At 41.3% G+C, this 14,898-nt stretch overlaps 2 protein-coding genes across 2 annotated transcripts in view; one reads left to right on the top strand and one right to left on the bottom strand.

The window, feature by feature from the left end:
- Positions 1 to 2,037, bottom strand: part of LOC111872203 (axonemal 84 kDa protein) — a 64,935-nt gene extending 62,898 nt beyond the window's left edge. The window contains exon 1 of the mRNA XM_033754593.1: positions 330 to 2,037. Coding sequence (XP_033610484.1) covers positions 330 to 350 — 21 coding nt within the window. The 5' untranslated portion in view covers positions 351 to 2,037. The remainder of the gene's footprint in view (positions 1 to 329) is intronic.
- Positions 2,038 to 9,006: 6,969 nt separating this feature from the next.
- LOC111872206 (U-scoloptoxin(16)-Er12a) lies at positions 9,007 to 14,366 on the top strand. The gene is made up of 3 exons (XM_023865853.2): positions 9,007 to 9,372; positions 10,507 to 10,642; positions 14,038 to 14,366. Exons 1-3 carry the CDS (start codon positions 9,264 to 9,266, stop codon positions 14,141 to 14,143), a joined length of 351 nt encoding a protein of 116 aa, XP_023721621.1. The 5' UTR covers positions 9,007 to 9,263; the 3' UTR covers positions 14,144 to 14,366.
- The last annotated feature ends 532 nt before the right edge of the window (positions 14,367 to 14,898 follow it).

The raw sequence follows: 14,898 nt of genomic DNA, 5'->3' as shown, positions 1-14,898 counted from the left end.
TAGGTTCGGATGAAAAGTGAGAATTGAGAGTGTACTCAACTATCTTAGCATGTTTTGTGCTTTTACACGTCAACATATCGTAGCAACGTCCACACGACAAACATAATTGTGAACATCAAAACCAGCGACAGTGTTTCCATAATTATAGCAAGTGCCTCTGATGATGGTTGTGTCAAACCGAAACATAATAATAATAAGTAATAATAAATAATAATAATAAAAAGTGACCTACAAATTGTTACACTCGACGGACTTTCTATTAACTTTATGACTTATTAATATATGTTTTTGCTATATTTAAGTGTCTGTTGTTATCTTTTTATACTTACGTGCCCCATTGCCATGTACATCCACACTAGTCGAGTGTTTGTTAGGTTTGTTACTTCTGTATGGGCGTTCTGTATGATGTTTCTGCTTATATGTCTTTCGTGGGGACGTGTGCTGCTATCTGCCGTACAGTTCGTGTAATGTACGAAATATGGGGTTATATGTGTCGATGTACGTATATGTCGTTTATATGCTAGCTGTCCCTACTAGTTTTATATATTGCGATATTTTTCCGAGGTGTTCATATGTCTGCCCTTCCTTCCCGCCTTTATGACATCCATAGTATCTGTTATTGTTCTGTATATATACCCTGTGTTTAGTATATGGTTCGAATGGCGTGAATGTCTTCCTTATAAAGAATATTCTACCTGTTCGTCTGATATATTTTATTGGGCAGTCTAGGAATTTAATTTGATAAATATTGCCATTGTTATATTTATCTGTGTGTATGATGCTTTACTATGTTTTGTCTTGTGTTTTGTGTGCGAAATGCTAATTTTATTCTCGTGTTTTTAAAAATCCTGGTAATTGCCTTACTTCTTAGACGCAATATATAAAAATGGCCCATTTTGTCTTGTGGTATCGGACGTCAGTGTGTATACTTTGTTTTTCTGGTTGTGGAAGTGATTTTTCGATTAAGTTTGTGTTATATTTTTTATTTCGTAATTCTTAATCGCGTTTGTGTTGGTTTCGTCCCATTTTGTTTTTGAATATATGTATAATCGAACGCCCGTCCTTTCCGGGTTCCTTGTACAACGTTGTCTTTGATTTCTGCCTAACGACTGTGTCCCTTGCGCCGTGTCTCTCCTGCACTGCGTATCATTCCTCTGCAGGCGGAGACCAACTTTTTCCGGGGCTCACCATTGCCTGAGTCCGTTATTTCGGCTTTCGGCGGCGCCCTACGGCTACATACCGGTCCCCATACTGCTCCTTCAGATGACATTCTGGTGACCAGACATCTGCACATTCTCAGTTGGTCGCCGCCTGCAGAGAGACAGCGTGAATCTAATACTGATCTGTTACAGTCGTTACCAAACATGTGAACACTGCCGCACTTTCAAAACGTGCTCTCTTTGTGTTATGATTTCGTTCTGCATTATGATGACCAAATATCAACATATACTTAGTTTTCTCTGTGCTTTCTTCTGGAGCAATCTTCCTTCTGCAGTCAATTCAATGTATATTCTTCTTTATGCTATTTATCCTGTCTCCCAACTGATGTACGTCTGAAAATGTCTTCTCTGTCTTCCTCGACGCTTAAATTCTCCAATAGAATGTTATCAAATACACGTTCTAGTTCCCCAGAGAAGCTGCCCTTCGTATCGTTAGTTTTATCCACTGTTGACACAAGTATATTCAGAACAATGATATCACGCCAGTGACAGCTTCTTATTATACAAATATCCTATCACTAACGGAGTCTACCCTCGTTACCGCTGATATGATTCTCTAATGTACAAGAAATCCTGTCCTTAATTCATGATTCTCATTCCCATTTCCGTCGTAAAATGTATAATCGCTTGCTGGTTAGCCCCACGACCAACTCTCAAGCTGAAGGATCTCCTCTTGTCGGCTGTCTGCCACTGCTCCTCCATCCGCAACCTGCGAACGCGTCATGCCGTGGTGATACCGGACCCACTTAACATGGGGACGGGGAAGACGTAGCGAAAAATTCTCAGTTATTTCAGTTCTAAAATTAGTTCTGTTATTTGTTACAGATAGCTACCGCGATGCAGTTTTACGTCTGTGTGTCCGTAGTTATAGCCTCAATTGTCCTGTTGCATACGGATACTGAGGCATCTACGGCAAGGAAAATTGTGCCAGCAAACCCAAGTATGTATTGCTGTTAAACAAATAGTCTGTTTAAGATTTGAGTTGTTCACGGAGGTGACTATGAAGAATAACGTCTTTTGGGATGTGGCGCCGTGCATATATTGTGTAAACAGACGTTTCGGAGGAATGTATCGCCTCCAACTTCATGGTAGAAAAATCAGCGAGCGCCAATTCTCAGAAGACGGCATTCTCCATGTAGTCTGTTATTCTTTGTGTACGTGTCGCCATGCCTGACGCGATCTCCTTAGGCTTGTCTTCCTGCAAAAGGTACCACTTGGAGCGTAGCCCCTAGTCCTTCAGTTTGGGTGTTGGGCGTGGGGTTTATAAAGCTACCCTGGAAAATCTGTTACAGAATGTCATGAACCTACTGAAGAAGCCTATGGAGGAGGTCCAGACCCACACAGAGATCTAGCCACAATAAAGAAGATATAATTAATGCAGCTGTGTACAACAGTTTTATTGACGGAACTTCACATATATATTAATCAAGAAAGCGCAACATAACTCTCGATATAATATTCTTCTATGTGATTGACATTCCACCGCTGTCGGAATCTTGGCTTCTATTGTCCTCAGAAAGGACAATTCCAAGAATCACCCCCTGTCCGTATTTCATACGTGGCTATTTCATTAGGTATTGGACAGTCTCTGTGGTCTACTGGTCAGAGTTCATGGCTACAGATCCTGAGTTCCTGGGTTCGATTCCCGGCGCTATCATATTTTCTGAGAAGTAGTGGCTCTGGAACGGGGTCCACTCAGCCTCGTGAGGATAACTGAGGACCTATTTCAAGGAAATAGCAGCTCCGGTCTAGAAAACCGAGATTAACAGCCGTGGGGATCCGTTGTGCTGACCACGTGACACCTTCTATCCGCAAAAGTTGGCACTAACTTCGCCGATAAGCGGCGGTCGCTCTGTCGGTATAGTTCGCTTGCGGACTACAGGCCAAGGAGTTATAGGATTTTTTTTTGTTCTAATATTCTGTTCATGTGCTTGATATCACATTGCGTTTAATGACTCTTCACATGTTAGAACCCGTTTTTTTTTTTGCGCCCTTCTGATAGACGTTTCACTAGTTTCTAAGTGCTCTCCTGAGCCAGTCTTGCCTTTGCAACATGTGTTGGTACAGGTACATGAGATTTCTAGTTCTCTATTTCTTGTGCTTTACCAATAAAACGAAGTATTTTGCTTACGTATTTATTTCTTTTTGCATTCAGCTTAGTCACATTTTCAGGTGTTACTTAGCTAAAACAAGCAAATGGATCGTCTTAAATGGACGTCATGACTGTCTTGTCACCGGTAGTCTCGGTGAACGTATTTTGAAGAGATTTCATACTGAGAAGCCAAACAACTTTGCCAAAGGCTCACATAAATTTTCTCTTAATAATGCTATATAGTGATCACAGAGAGATATACTTAGATAATATTACTGGATTTAGTGAGGTAAATATCCTCTGTAAGAAGGGGAATTGTTTGGACGAAGAGGTTTAATGTTCCCGTAGAGCAGATGCAATCGTTCTCTTCGCGACCACACCGTGTGTAGAATGGATTCTAGGAGCATACGACCTCACTCTCAGCATGTACTAGTGTTCTTTTTTTGGGATAAAGGGGCAGAAGCATGAAGCTAATCAATTAGTTTCGTCTATTTTTAAGTTCTGTAATTCGCCCATGCATCTCCGTGGTGTTATGCTTAGGGCGGGTTAAAAATATTACATACTTATTTCATACTTTTCTTTTTGATAGAGTGAAAATTTGTCAAATAATTACCTAGTGGTTATCGGTGTAAAAGGTAAAGTTGTACCTGTGCTTAACTAATGAAGCACTATGTATAGATCCACAATTTCTTGACCTCGGCATTAGTTGGAGGTGAGTAGTCAGCTTCACATCCCGGTCGCTTTAGCCCCGGGGAAAGAGCGACAAGTACTCATTGGACAGGAGGTTGGGTGGACCCCAGAACCTGTCTGGACGACATGGAGGAGAGAAAATTCTTGATCCTACGGGACTCGAACTCTGACCCTTCAGTAGTCCAGCTTATAGCGAGTCGCTATACCGACTAAGCTGAGTGTTCAGCATGGAAAGTAACACGTCAATATCAGGAAGTGTCCTGGTGACGACCTGTAACCTAACATGGTGACATTCTACACACTCATAGTAGTAAATTTACAAGTAGACCTAGTACTGAAAGCCAAAGATTTAATCATTAGGGACATTTATATGTACCAGTAAAATAGAAAAAAATGTTTTAGGGCTAATACTTGTTAATTTATTCCTTTATGTGCGGACGGTTGCATATACAGTTGACGCGAAACTCACCAATTGACCAATTTTTCCAGATTATCCTGGAAAATGTTATGACGACGAGACCAATGCAGCCTACGCTGTGGGCGAGACTTGGGGCAAAACAGGAAGTTGCGTCAGTTACAGCTGTGGCACAGCACCGGAAAACAATTTCGTAATCGAAATCACTGGGTAAGAAAAATATTCTGAAGTCTGTGGTCCACGGAACGCAGAGGGATGAAATGGATTCATAAGATACGAGGACAGAACGTTTAGAATGGAAGAGAAATTGAAAAAAATCAGCTTTGTTTAGGTCAGTGTTTCCAAGACTCCCTTAACTCTCGGACCTTTTCTTTGAAAAATCAAAATAAGCTAATACCCATTTCAAGACATACTTGTATTGTTCATGAAAAACCTTAATACTTTTTCGGTTAGTCCAGGAGGGAACGATATTTTATTGCACGGGTTTATAGCTTAGTTGCGACATTGGAACATGGCAAGAAAAGAAAGAAAGAAAACAGAAAAATAGAACGTTAAGGAAACAGGAAGAACGGAAACACTGTATCACACCACTTTATGAGTTATTTGCATACATTTCATAAAATGAACAAATTCGGCGGAGGTTGTGAACATCTGTCCATATTTTATGTTTGCAAAACTACTATAACATACACTACATTAACTTAAATTCTTAAGAATACAGAATTTGAAGGAACATCTATTTTATTGTTAATGATTCATGCTGATGTAATTTTATATCTCCAGCCCATTGTAGTTATCAGTCTAGCTTAATTTTGGTGTGTGCCAGTCAATGCATCCTACATTGCATGAAGTCTAAATAGAAGGGAATTCATCAAACACTGTATACGATACAGAAATTAGTGAATGACATGAAATACAGATCTTATCAAGATATATAACTTATATTAGAAATATTTATCAATGCGGCAAGTATTAAATGAAATACATATTGCACTACATTCTTCTTTTTTTTATTCGCTTAGTGGGGGGTGAAGTCCCACTGGGTCCACTCGGCACGGCGGCCACTGATTGGCCTATTGTAGCCTGCCCCGGGTTATTATGATGATGGAGAATTTGGTGGAATGGAGATTGGCAGGAGAAACCGAAGTATTCGGAGAAAACCCGCTCCAACGCCACTTTGTTCACCATAAATCCCACATGACCAGACTCGGAATCGAACCCGGCGGTGGGAAGCCAGTCACTAACCGTTTGAGCTATGGCGCGGCCGCACTACATTCTCCCTTGGGGCTGGATATATACGTTTGGGGGCCCTGGCGTGGAGACCCCGGGACAATAAAAAGTGGAGGCATGGGGGCAATAAAAACTGGGAGCCCCTATCAGTAACAAAACATGTAGGCTATGACAAATATTTATTGTTGTTCTCATTTCTTATAATAACTAAAAATACAAACTAAATTTTCGTGGTTTTAGATAAGCAAATGTCCCAATAAAACGTGTGAATACTAATTGTTTTATAGAGGCGAGAGCCCCAATCCCCTCCCCTTACATCTTATCCTATCCGTACTGGGCAGTGTGAAGTTGTGATTAAATATGCAACTATGGAATGTATCCACAAGAAATAAATATCAAGGTCAATGGCGTATGCAGAGTCGCAAAGCAGAGTACCAAAAATAATGTTCGAAATTAATGGTCTGTGACGCCGATCTCATATCGCCAGAATAATTAAATTAAGAAAATTATAATGGATGAAAATTAATGAACTGTTTGAAAGATCGAAATGGAGACAGTAAATATAATATTAAAATTGATCTTAGGAAAAAGTGTTTTATTAATGTAAATTGCGTTGAACTGTTTCAAGGTTGGGTTCAGTTGTGCGCTACTGTGCTAGCAACTTGAACCTTTGGGTGGTAACATTACAGTTACTCAATATAATTATGTCACTAACCTGATTTGTTGGTATGTTAGTTACTCGTATTTATGCAGTTAGCAAACGAATTGTTTATTTAATAAATAATGTAAACAGTAAGGTCATTAATCATCTTATTAGTAAGTTAGTTTCATTAGGCCCATTTGAGGGGGCAGTACTTCAGGGTTGTCTCATTCAACTCTGAAATATAAGAGAGAAAAATTAAGTTGATGGTTTTCGGTATTTTTTTTTTAATTATTGCTAGTGGGGTGGGACTAAGTCCCTTGTATTGCTGCCACTTTTGGCCTATTGTACCAGCCTCAGAATATAGGTGAGGGTGATTGTGGAGCAATTGGTGGAATGAAGATTGGCAGGGGAAACCGAAATACTGGGAGAAAACCTGCCTCAGTTCCACTTTGTTCACCACAAATCCTACTTGACCAGACCCGAGATCGAACCCGGGCCGACGCGGTGGGAAGCCAGCGACTAACCGCTTGAGCTATGGCGCGGCCATGGTTTTCGGTAAGTTAATGATTTTGCTGCTGGTAATAAAAGTGCCCATAGCAGACCAACAACCAGTGTATCTGTTACTTGAATCAATCATTAAATGCTTGTCACTCTTTGTCCAGTTGCGGTGCTGTAGGAGCGAGTCCTCCCTGCCGGGTCGTCAGTGGGAACCCTTCTGAGCCTTTCCCCAAATGCTGTTCCAAAGTTGTCTGCAACTAACTGGACCTACGCGACGAAGAGACAAGAGCCTTTCCCAAAATGTTGTTCCAAAGTTCTCTGCAACTAACTGGCCCTACGCGACGAAGAGGCAAGAGCCTTTCCCAAAATGTTGTTCCAAAGTTCTCTGCAACTAACTGGCCCTACGAGACGAAGAGGCAAGCAAGAACCAGGCTTTCGTTTTATGTATGTCTTGTAAAACATAAAAACTATCTCCAGATTTGAAAGTAAATATTATCCCTCTCACCTTCCATTTTGCAGCTCGATCCAGAAGTCATTATTTGAAAAATTTAAATGTCTGTGATGATAATAAAAAAATCTTATTTTTAAAATTATCTTTAAATAACAGTAATTAGGCGATTAAGTGATAGACCTATTCGCCAGCAGTATAAGTGACTTGTAAATTTATAGACTATGTAATAAAATGTAGGTTTTGCAAAGTATTTTTCAAAACATCCTTCCTTCTCAAAAGAAATACATTGCTGATCCTGCTACAGATATGGAACTATAAAAAAACGCTTGTAATTGGAAGAGTTAAGTATTATTCTGTGATAACACAATACATTAGCTCTACAATGAAAATTGAATTTGGTCCGAATTAAAATATCCCATTGCACTTCCCTTTGTACACGCTCGGCATCTCTAGTCCCGAGGCTATTGGGTCCAAGTTGCTCGGTACTCCTTACTTTTCCCCACCCCGACAAATTTCCTCTAGTCGCTGTGGCCCGCCCTCTGCTACCTGCTCAAGTCAACGTCAAGTCAAAGTCATGTTGCAACTGACGGTCAGTCAGTCTGTCAGTCTTGGTGTCGAACCCCAGCTGGGGCTCATGACCAGATATTTCTTTTGAATGAAGTTACTGTCTTGTCTACGTGGGGCGCCCTCTCTAACGAGAGGTCGGGTCTGTCATTTGTCAGTCAGTCTGTATTAATAAGTCCACTGTCTGTATTTACATACATTTACAAATACACACTTATTTCTTACGTCTATGTACAATATATACAAGGCCTCTCTTAGTCCAGGCTCGGTACAACAGATTATGCCCTTTTTCTAGTATTATTCACTACCACGGCAATCTAGTCACTTGAACGGCCGTATGTCTGACCGCCGCCAAGTTTAAGCCTCTTATACTTTCTGTGGCGGGCTTCGCCTTGTCCGATGTTGCGAATATTCTCATTATCATGATTTTGTATGACTTCTGCTTGTTTCCTGCATAAGTTTGTTATAAAGTGATATACGTACGGGGTTTTGAATGCCATGTGCAAATCGCGGACCGGTGTGCGCCTTGGAAAATTGCCAATGGTGCGGAGAAACTTGTTTTGCAGGCGCTGCAATTTCACTAGATGAGTGTCTGCCGCAAACTCCCAGGCGGGACTAGCGTAAGTCATTACGGATCTAATAAGAGCTTTGTGGAAGGTCAGTTTAATAGTAGCGCTCAATCGCTCACTTTTGAATAGGGAATATACTCTAATGAATGTTCTGAAGGCCTTGGGTTCGATCATTTCTATGTGCAATCGCCATGTAACTCTCTTATCGAAGATTACACCTAGATATTTTGCACTATTTGCAAATGGAACATTTCGTCCATTTGAAGTGAGACAAGAGTCAGGCGGTCGACGACTACGAGAGAAGACCCCCTGGGTCTTATCTTCGTTAATTTTAATATTCCAGCGCTCACACCAGGTCTCCATTGAGCTGAGACAGCGCTGGAGTTTTCTAACAGTAAAACACTCCTTGCGATCTGTCGCATACAGACAGGTGTCGTCCGCAAAGAGTGCCATGTGAACACCATGTGTTTGGGGGGCATGTCGAAGCTGGGCTTTTACAACCTCGGCGGTTGCTATGCATTGAACCTTCTGTTGTCTATCACCGGGGAAACGCCGCTTCGTTGATTCTGCAATTCCTACGCAACGGCTCACTGTTGGGATTACAATACCGCTATTGTTGCTTACTATGCAACGGTCTGTTCTAGCGTTTCCATAGAAGTGACTCTTCTGAATTCCAAACACGTTACAATATATATCATGTTTTAAGCCTATACAGGCCAGGATCCTGTTCAGACAGCCTTATCGTACTTAGACAGTACCGCATTATCGCTCTGCCTAGGCGTCAAGGAAGAGCAAGCACAGGAGGCCGACGTGTTCCAACATACTCATAACACATCTCGGATTAGATCTGGCGGCACCTATCAGAGTGACACAAATTGTGAGTGAAGAATCATGGCCAAAACGAAGCTCACGCTGTGTGTGTCAGTAATGTTGGTATTCTTTCGTTTGCGAGCAGAGGCTTACTGTAATACGGATAGGAAGATACTGGAACCGAACCCAGGTACTTCAACTAGTTTTCGCACAAGTGTAAGACGTAAAACAAAGGAAGGTGTAATCAAACGCGGCGTTTCTCAAATTGTGGTTCAGGTCCCCTAAGGGTACCAAAGTAGCTTGTCAATGACACCATAAACCCTCATTTCAGGATTTCGAATGAGGATATCTCGGTGGTATCTTTTGTTTTGAAAAGAGTCAGAATTAACTTCCATGTATGATAGTTATGAAGATGGTTACTGATCATTTATATTATAAGAGCATTAAAAATCAGTCTGTGATGTTTTTAAATGTTTTCCCCGAAAGGTCGGGGTATTGTTTTAATTACACGTATTTAGGGGCGTATCAAGCACAGGAATTTTTAGAACTGTTGCTAAAACAACCGTAGTTAATTAACGGTTGCAAACAGAATCTATGTTCTATTACTCTTTTATTAGACGTTACCTCCAGAATCTCCCCTCGAAGTACGGCATACCCAGCCGTAAAACACTCTGTGCATTATTTAGCATTTCGGAGTCTCTTTACACCACCATTCCTTCTGACATCTGGTGAGAGAAATATTAAACTAATAAGCCTACGTTTGAATTTCCCACCGCGGCTAAATATCGGAAGTATATTGGATATAGAATCTAAGATATCATAATAATGATCTAGAGTACTATCTGAAAAAAAATGTGGATCTATGCATGCACTCCCCCATACGCCTTAATGACGTTGTGCTTAATTAGTTAAGCACAGAGACAACTTTACCTTTACAGCACTATCTGATATAGACTCGTCATAAAAATATTTTAGACATATTCTAACAGCAAAAACGTATCTTGAGAAAAAACAATTATGGCTTGATGAATTACTGAATTATCAGGTGGCTCCGGTTGTTAATGTTGACAAATCCCAACAACCGGTGACGACCAGTATCTCAGTCGGCGCCAAAGTTTCGCCGTCCCTTTTCAAGGGACTGGTACAGGAGGGCTGTCTGGGAGACCACAGAGCCATTGGTTAGTCGATCGGGTAAATTGCTGCTGGTCCTCGCCAGCGCAGTGATTCTTGGTTCCAGCGCCCGCGGGACTTATGACCATATTTTTCTGTTTCACGTTTCCGGGACTCAGTCTTGCCCAACTTATAACTCATGGGAATGTTCCAGAACACCTTGGCAAGTGTTACTGCGACGTCACCAAAAAGGCTTATGACGTTAACGAGACCTGGGGCCAGACAGGGGTGTGCGTGCAATATGAATGCAGCCAGGATGAGGATGGCAACTTCGTCATCACCACTCACGGGTATGATCTGTGTTTCATGCGATCCATGGTAGTGTAGAAACACGAAGTGTGCGTACTGAAGGAGTGTCACAAGCTGCAAGCCCGAAATAACGCAAACTTCTGGGAATATGGTAACTGACTGACTTGTTGCATCTTTGTCTGAGTAGGTAGTGACCACGTTGCCTGACTTAACACTTTATTGCATGCTTAACTACCAGATACATTGACTTATTACTTTCCAGAATGACAACTGTCAGTCTGACAGAAATACAGCCTTCCTGACTTAAATTGAGGCAGCAGAGTGAAGTCCGGATGACGGTACTTGAGATTTCATCCTACCTACTTTAATATTATCCTCAGACAACATTCGGCCAAAGTTAGTTGCCTGTGGCACTTATTACTTCACTGGGGCTTCGGAAAGTAGTCCCAGTGATGACAGCGACGGCAGCCTACGTCAGCATAGGCCCCATCCGACATTGGTTAGCAGCTCAAGGCCCCTATTGCGTCACCGAAGCTTTGGAAATAAGTCCTGTGGATGTTGTGCAGGACGGTGTTCATGGCTTTTCTCTCTCCTGCTACTGTTGTAATGGGGGTACGGTAGCGTAGTTGGTTGAGGCACTTTGCTACAAGCCGAAAGGTCGCGGGTGCTAGCACCGATGTTGATTTTTTCAATTGACCTAATCCTTCCAGCCACACTATGGCCCTGGGATCGACTCAGCCTCTAATATAAATGAGTACCAGGAATTTTCTGGGGGATAAATAGCTTGTGGCGCGTAAGATTGACAACCTTACCGCCATCTGTGAACCAACTGTCTAGATAATGTGGGACCCTCGACGTCTCAAAACCCTATGGGCCTCTATGGCCTGTTACAGGGATAGCTTTACCTTTTACTACTGTTGTAGTACCTTGAGGCCTAAGATCAACCAGCCAAAAACACTTGTCGCCGTCACTACTAACCGAAAACAGAATGGCTAGACTTACTTACTTACTTACTCATGGAGCTGAGCCCTTCTGGAGGAGCCACCAATTCTGCAGCTATTCAAGAATTTCCCAGCATTTTATGGAACCTGAAGGTTCATTACCGTGTTCCCAAGAGCCCTCCATTGGTCCCTATCCTGAGTCAGATCAATCCAATCCATACCATTCTATCTCTCTAAGATCCATTTTAATATTGTCCACCCAATTACGCCTTGGTCTTCCCAATGGTCTCTTTACTTCTGGCTTTCCCACCATTATCGTATATGCATTCATCGTCTCCCCCATTCGGGCTACATGCCCTGCCCACCTCATCCTCCTTGACTTGATCATTCTAATTACACTTGGAGAAGAGTACAAGTTATGAAGCTCCTCATTATGCAGTTTTCTCCAACCTCCTGTCACTTCATCTCTCTTCGGTCCAAATATTCTCCTCAACACCTTGTTCTCAAACACCCTCAGTCTATGTTCCTCCCTTAATATCAGAGACCAAGTTTCACACCCATACAGAACCACAGGCAAAATTATAGTTTTGTATATTCTAATTTTTATGTTTCTGGACAGCAGACGAGAAGACAAAAGGTTCTGGACTGAATGGTAGCAAGCATTACCCGAGTTCAATCGCCTCTTAATTTCCTCCTGAATCAGGTCTCGATCTGTTATCGTTGTTCCCAAATATCTGAACTGTGCCACATTTTCAAAACATCTGTTTACTATATTTACGCTCGTATGTCATGATTTTGCCCTGCATTTTGGTGACGAGACAGTAACATATACTTAGTTTTCTCAGTGTTTACTTCTGGACCACGCTCTTTACTTGCGTCAATTAAAGTTTGTGTGTTTTTCTTTATGGTATCTACATTATCACCCAGAAGATTCACATCATCGGCATAGGCCGATGGTTAGACTAGTGGGGGAACTAAGAGGAAGTACTCAAGAGAGGAAAATTCGAGGTAGTAGAGCGAGCGTCGATCTATGAAACTTCCGGAGCTTCAGTGTGTTTTAATTCTGTGCTGCTTGCAATATCAAATCATAACAAAACTGAATATCCATTTTCCTGTTCTGAAATTCTCTATGTACTCAAGGTGTGTGGCCTGGGAAAGACGTTCCACGTATGGCTGGGAACAATGGCACTTGAGGCTTTCTCCTGTCATCTTACTGTTCCATTTCCTTCAGTCCCCTTTGGCTCATGTAAACAAGTCAAAAACACTTGTCACAAGCAAAAGTTTTCTGGTGAATGTCACTACAAATATCCGTTCGAGTAGAATGGCTACACAGGTGTATGATTAAATATAGAGATAATTGTCTAGCAACAGAATTCGAAGGTTCCACCTCGTCAGCAGTAAACAAATAACTCGGTGCTTTTAGTCCGCAAGCGAATTATACCGACATAGCGACCACCGCTTTTCAGCGAAGTTACTGCCAACTTTAGCGAATAGAGGTTGTCGCGTTGTCAGGGCAACGCACACGGCCATTAATTTCGGTTTTCTAGATCATAGCCGCTATTTCCTTGAAGTAGCTCCTCAATTATCATCACGAAGCTGGGTGAACCCCGTTCCAGGCCCACTACTCAGAAAATCTTGTTGCGATGGGGAATCAAACCCGGACCTCGGGATCTGTAACCAGGAACTCTGACCACTAGACCGTAGAGGCGGTCCGTTAGCAGTAAAGATTTCCAAAATAATAGAACTTGAGCCAGTTCAACTCAATTCACATCATATTCCACGGATCCGTTTTCATAGCTTGTTATTCCCTATCTACTTTGTCATCAATGAGTTTCTCCAGCGAGTACTTCTTGCTTTCGAAATCGGAGCATCCTACTTAATTTACTTTCTGAAGTAAACTGAACTCCGGAGGGCAAAGTATTGCTTGATAAGCTAACAGTCGCTCAGCAACCGAAAAGATATCCGTCATTTATCGATCCTGAAGAGTCATTAACTTGTTTAAAAGAGATCGCCATTGAACCCTATCCTGAACCGAATGAATCCAACCCACACTTTTCCAGTCCAGTTCTTTAAAAACTATTTTTGCATTCCCTATTCTCCGATTGACGCCTAAGCATTCAGTTATCTCATCCCTTAAAATTTCCCGATAAAAATTTCATAAGCATATACATTTTTCAAATACCTGTGATACACATCCCACCCATCCTCCTTGATTTCAAGAGCTCAAATTATGAATCTTCTTATTACACCTATGTAATCTTCTCTAGTGCACTTCCACTCAAGCCCAAATATTCTTCTCACACCCTGTTCTCAAACACCCTCCTTTAATATGACAAAATCAAATTTCACAACCATACAAAACAACGAGTAGAATTAAAGTTCGTAATGGTTTAGATGGAAAAACTATGTCTTACTGAATGGCAGCTTAAATTTTCGGAAGTAAATGACCCCAGAATTATAGCAGTACCCAAGGAGATACTTTATTATGATTTCAGATGTCTCGACACTTCGGAGTTCGAAAATGACGTCTACTGTTGGATTATGGAGGGAGACATTTCCAGTCCTTACCCCAACTGCTGCCCAACAGTTGCATGTGCTTAGTCGAAGTTACCAGGCAACGTACAGTAATGTAGAAGAAAAGAGACACGTCTATATGCAATTAAAACTTTTATAGGAGAAGTGATGTAATTCAGTTTTCCATAACTTGTGGAAGCAGGCAAAAACTGAAAAGTCTAGGCGAGTGGAAGTTGAAACTATCTCAAAGAAGGTACAGATGAGGGAATTGAGATTATCTTTTACTAAAGCATCCGGCGAAGTATCCTAACACTTTTTTTCTTTCTTTTCATTTCTCTCTTCCTTTTTCTTTTGGAACTACGCAATTCCTGGGCCAAACCCTTCAAGCTTTCCGTTGCTTGTCAAATGTATGTGAGCCAGAATAGCCATGTAACTTTTTTCCTTAATAGCATAATTATCCTTGTTCATATATATATATATATAGGTTTATATTTGGTTACTAATATGAAACACATCGAAATTTTAATATAGCAATTTACGATTTCCACTTCAAGTTACAATTTCCACAGTAAATCCTTCCACTGATCCACTCTTACACATTATAGCCATTAAGGGATACTCTGAAATAATTATTTCAATTAATATGCACGCTATTAATTCGATAAGTTCTGGAAGACAGGTTGAAAGGCTAGATAGAGGGAACGCTCTTCCGGCAAAGGTTTGAATACGGGTCGAAGCAGAGGTACTTCTCATCTTTCATTTATGCCATCTTTCGATCTATTTGTAACTACTAGTTAGAAGAACCGCTAAGTAACAACAGAACAGCAAGGTGTTGTTATTAG

Source organism: Cryptotermes secundus, unplaced genomic scaffold (genome assembly GCF_002891405.2).
Source record: "Cryptotermes secundus unplaced genomic scaffold, Csec_1.0 scaffold677, whole genome shotgun sequence".
Taxonomy (NCBI): domain Eukaryota; kingdom Metazoa; phylum Arthropoda; class Insecta; order Blattodea; family Kalotermitidae; genus Cryptotermes; species Cryptotermes secundus.
Note: the sequence above shows the minus strand (reverse complement) of the source record. Positions and strands in the feature narration are given on the sequence as shown.

Coding starts and splice junctions, on each gene's coding strand:
- LOC111872206 (XM_023865853.2), top strand. CDS start 9,264: ATGGCCAAAACGAAGCTCACGCTGTGTGTGTCAGTAATGTTGGTATTC. Junction 9,373..10,506: donor GATACTGGAACCGAACCCAG/GTACTTCAACTA, acceptor GGAATGTTCCAG/AACACCTTGGCAAGTGTTAC. Junction 10,643..14,037: donor TTCGTCATCACCACTCACGG/GTATGATCTGTG, acceptor TTATGATTTCAG/ATGTCTCGACACTTCGGAGT.